The sequence below is a fragment of the Salvelinus namaycush genome, chromosome 2, assembly GCF_016432855.1.
Source record: "Salvelinus namaycush isolate Seneca chromosome 2, SaNama_1.0, whole genome shotgun sequence".
Classification (NCBI taxonomy): Eukaryota; Metazoa; Chordata; class Actinopteri; order Salmoniformes; family Salmonidae; genus Salvelinus; species Salvelinus namaycush.
The window spans coordinates 5,429,155-5,434,154 of NC_052308.1; the positions used below are offsets into that span (position 1 = coordinate 5,429,155).

A 5,000-nucleotide genomic window follows, 5' to 3' on the forward strand; every position below is an offset into this window, starting at 1 on the left:
AGTCTCTTTAAACCCAACTCCACCCAGACTTCAGTTCTACAGCCTTCTAGTCTCTTTAAACCCAACTCCACCCAGACTTCAGTTCTACAGCCTTCTAGTCTCTTTAAACCCAACTCCACCCAGACTTCAGTTCTACAGCCTTCTGGTCTCTTTAAACCCAACTCCACCCAGACTTCAGTTCTACAGGCTTCTAGTCTCTTTAAACCCAACTCCACCCAGACTTCAGTTCTACAGGCTTCTAGTCTCTTTAAACCCAACTCCACCCAGACTTCAGTTCTACAGCCTTCTAGTCTCTTTAAACCCAACTCCACCCAGACTTCAGTTCTACAGCCTTCTAGTCTCTTTAAACCCAACTCCACCCAGACTTCAGTTCTACAGGCTTCTAGTCTCTTTAAACCCAACTCCACCCAGACTTCAGTTCTACAGCCTTCTAGTCTCCCCAGTGGATCAACCTTTAAGACGGTGGGCACTATACCCGTTCCTGTAGACCTATGGGATGTGCTGCATTTTGTTCCAGCCCAGCAATAGCTAACATATCAAATTCAACTAATCAACCGCGGTTAGCTCAGTCAGGTGTGTTAATGCTGAATACAATCCTTCATACATTGCAGGCATCCAGGACTGAATTTCTGATGTATATTCCAGACATGTTTGGATAATTTGTGTGTCTGCCACCTGGTGGAGCTGTAGAACTACAGCAGGTGTCTATCATTAATATCATACTGCATAGGCCAGCTTCCCGGACCCAGATTAAGAATACTGCTGGGCTAAAAAGCTGCATACTGTATATTATGTTTAATAAGATGTTAGAGGATGATATCAAACATGTAATTGCTGTATTCTACCACCAGGTGGAGCTGTATAACATGTAATTCCTGTATTCTACCACCAGGTGGAGCTGTATAATTGTGGAATTATGGAATTGGTGTTTAAACTAAGGTGCTTGTTTATCTCTTCCTCCCGTGGAATTGTTAGGTTAGATTACTTGTTGGTTATTACTGCATTGTCGGAACTAGAAGCACAAGCATTTCGCTACACTCGCATTAACATCTGCTAACCATGTGTATGTGACAAATAAAATTTGATTTGATTTATAACATCATGTAATTCCAGTATTCTACCACCAGGTGGAGCTGTAGAACGTCATGTAATTCCTGTATTCTACCACCAGGTGGAGCTGTAGAACGTCATGTAATTCCTGTATTCTACCACCAGGTGGAGCTGTAGAACGTCATGTAATTCCTGTATTCTACCACCAGGTGGAGCTGTAGAACGTCATGTAATTTCTGTATTCTACCACCAGGTGGAGCTGTAGAACATCATGTAATTCCTGTATTCTACCACCAGGTGGAGCTGTAGAACATCATGTAATTCCTGTATTCTACCACCCGGTGGAGCTGTAGAACTTCATGTAATTTCTGTATTCTACCACCAGGTGGAGCTGTAGAACGTCATGTATTTTCTGTATTCTACCACCAGGTGGAGCTGTAGAACATCATGTAATTCCTGTATTCTACCACCAGGTGGAGCTGTAGAACTTCATGTAATTTCTGTTATCTACCACCAGGTGGAGCTCTATAACTTCATGGCCAAGGACAACGTTCCGTTCCACAGTGTGGTGTTCCCCTGCTCTCTACTGGGAGCACAGGACAACTATACACTGGTCAACCACCTGGTGGCTACAGGTAACACACACACACACACACACACACACACACACACACACACACACACACACACACACATAGAGACATGCACACACACACACAGACATGCATACACACACACACACACACACACACACACACATAGAGACATGCCCACGCACGCACAGACACGCATACACACACACACAGACACACACACACACACACACACATAGAGACATGCCCACGCACGCACAGACATGCATACACACACACACACAGACATGCACACGCACGCACAGACATGCATACACACACACACACACACACACACACAGACACACACACATAGAGACATGCATACACGTACGCACAGACATGCATACACACACACACACACACACAGACATGCATACACAGACATACACACACACACACACACACACACACACACACACACACACACACACACACACAAACAGACCGGTGCCCCCGCACATTGACTCTGTACCGGTACCCCCTGTATATAGTCTCGCTATTGTTATTTTACTGCTGCTCTTTAATTACTTTTTTAAACTACATTGTTGGTTAGGGGCTTGTAAGGAAGCATTTCACTGTAAGGTTTACACCTGTTGTATTCGGGGCACACATGACTAATACAATTTGACTTGATTTGACATGCGCGCACACACACACACACACACACACACACACACACACACACACACACACACACACACACACACACAAAGGGCTTTAGTGTTGGTGAAACTTGAAATCCCTAATAATATTACAGACAATACCATTTTATATTTTAGATAATTCATTTTTAGTTTTACCACTGTGATTGTTGACTGTTCATGTTAAGCTGTTGTTACCCAGATCAAATCAAATGTATTTATAAAGCCCTTCTGACATCAGTTGATGTCTCAAAGTGCTGTACAGAAACCCAGCCTAAAACCCCAAACAGCAAGCAATGCAGGTGTAGAAGCACCTTGAATCCACTTGCAGTTGTTAGCCGTTCTGGATAAGATGAACCACCGTGTGTCCTCTCAGAGTACCTGAACTACGAGGACACCAAGTTCTCTAAGAGTCGAGGTGTTGGTGTGTTTGGTGACATGGCCAAGGATACGGGCATCCCCTCTGACGTGTGGCGATTCTACCTGCTCTACCTCCGTCCCGAGGGACAGGACTCGGCCTTCTCCTGGGTCGACATGGCCACCAAGAACAACTCTGAGCTGCTCAATAACCTGGGCAACTTCATCAACAGGTACTGGGTCAGGAGAGGTAGAGGCTGGGTCTCAACAGGTACCATAGCAGGAGAGGTAGAGGCTGGGTTCTCAACAGGTACTGTAGCAGGAGAGGTAGAGGCTGGGTCTCAACAGGTACTGTAGCAGGAGAGGTAGAGGCTGGGGCTCAACAGGTACTGTAGCAGGAGAGGTAGAGGCTGGGGCTCAACGTAGGTACTGTAGTAGGAGAGGTAGAGGCTGGGTCTCACGGTAGGTACTGTAGTAGGAGAGGTAGAGGCTGGGTCTCACGTAGGTACTGTAGCAGGAGAGGTAGAGGCTGGGTCTCACGGTAGGTACTGGGTCAGGAGAGGTAGAGGACTGGGTCTCAACAGGTACTGTAGCAGGAGAGGTAGAGGCTGGGTCTCAACAGGTACTGTAGCAGGAGAGGTAGAGGCTGGGTTCTCAACAGGTACTGTAGCAGGAGAGGTAGAGGCTGGGTCTCAACAGGTACTGTAGCAGGAGAGGTAGAGGCTGGGTCTCAACAGGTACTGGGTCAGGAGAGGTAGAGGCTGGGTCTCAACAGGTACTGTAGCAGGAGAGGTAGAGGCTGGGTCTCAACAGGTACTGTAGCAGGAGAGGTAGAGGCTGGGTCTCAACAGGTACTGTAGCAGGAGAGGTAGAGGCTGGGTTCTCAACAGGTACTGTAGCAGGAGGTAGAGGGGTTCAAGGTAGGAGGGCTGGGTCTCAACAGGTACTGTAGTAGGAGAGGTAGAGGCTGGGTTCTCAACAGGTACTGTAGCAGGAGAGGTAGAGGCTGGGTCTCAACAGGTACTGTAGCAGGAGAGGTAGAGGCTGGGTTCTCAACAGGTACTGTAGCAGGAGAGGTAGAGGCTGGGTTCTCAACAGGTACTGTAGCAGGAGAGGTAGAGGCTGGGTCTCAACAGGTACTGTAGCAGGAGAGGTAGAGACTGGGTCTCAACAGGTACTGTAGCAGGAGAGGTAGAGGCTGGGTCTCAACAGGTACTGTAGCAGGAGAGGTAGAGGCTGGGTTCTCAACAGGTACTGTAGCAGGAGAGGTAGAGGCTGGGTCTCAACAGGTACTGTAGCAGGAGAGGTAGAGGCTGGGTCTCCGGTTAGGTACTGGGTCAGGAGAGGTAGAGACTGGGTCTCAACAGGTACTGTAGCAGGAGAGGTAGAGGCTGGGTCTCCGGTTAGGTACTGTAGCAGGAGAGGTAGAGGCTGGGTTCTCAACAGGTACTGTAGCAGGAGAGGTAGAGGCTGGGTCTCAACAGGTACTGTAGTAGGAGAGGTAGAGGCTGGGTCTCCAGTTAGGTACTGTAGTAGGAGAGGTAGAGGCTGGGTCTCAACAGGTACTGTAGCAGGAGAGGTAGAGGCTGGGTCTCCGGTTAGGTACTGTAGCAGGAGAGGTAGAGGCTGGGTCTCAACAGGTACTGTAGCAGGAGAGGTAGAGGCTGGGTCTCAACAGGTACTGTAGTAGGAGAGGTAGAGGCTGGGTCTCAACAGGTACTGTAGCAGGAGAGGTAGAGACTGGGTCTCAACAGGTACTGTAGCAGGAGAGGTAGAGGCTGGGTCTCAACAGGTACTGTAGCAGGAGAGGTAGAGGCTGGGTCTCAACAGGTACTGTAGCAGGAGAGGTAGAGGCTGGGTCTCAACAGGTACTGTAGTAGGAGAGGTAGAGGCTGGGTTCTCAACAGGTACTGTAGCAGGAGAGGTAGAGGCTGGGTCTCAACAGGTACTGTAGCTGGAGAGGTAGAGGCTGGGTCTCAACAGGTACTGTAGTAGGAGAGGTAGAGGCTGGGTCTCAACAGGTACTGTAGCAGGAGAGGTAGAGGCTGGGTCTCAACAGGTACTGTAGCAGGAGAGGTAGAGGCTGGGTCTCAACAGGTACTGTAGTAGGAGAGGTAGAGGCTGGGGCTCAACAGGTACTGTAGCAGGAGAGGTAGAGGCTGGGTTCTCAACAGGTACTGTAGCAGGAGAGGTAGAGGTTGGGTCTACGGTTAGGTACTGTAGCAGGAGAGGTAGAGACTGGGTTCTCAACAGGTACTGTAGTAGGAGAGGTAGAGGCTGGGTCTCAACAGGTACTGTAGCAGGAGAGGTAGAGACT

General features: G+C 48.9%; 1 protein-coding gene across 1 annotated transcript in view; it reads left to right on the forward strand.

Annotated features, from left to right (window-relative positions):
* mars1 (methionyl-tRNA synthetase 1) overlaps positions 1 to 5,000 on the forward strand; it is a 71,311-nt gene that overhangs the window by 43,216 nt on the left and 23,095 nt on the right. Inside the window, exons 14-15 of the mRNA XM_039006694.1 lie at positions 1,568 to 1,685; positions 2,703 to 2,916. Coding sequence (XP_038862622.1) covers positions 1,568 to 1,685; positions 2,703 to 2,916 — 332 coding nt within the window. The remainder of the gene's footprint in view (positions 1 to 1,567; positions 1,686 to 2,702; positions 2,917 to 5,000) is intronic.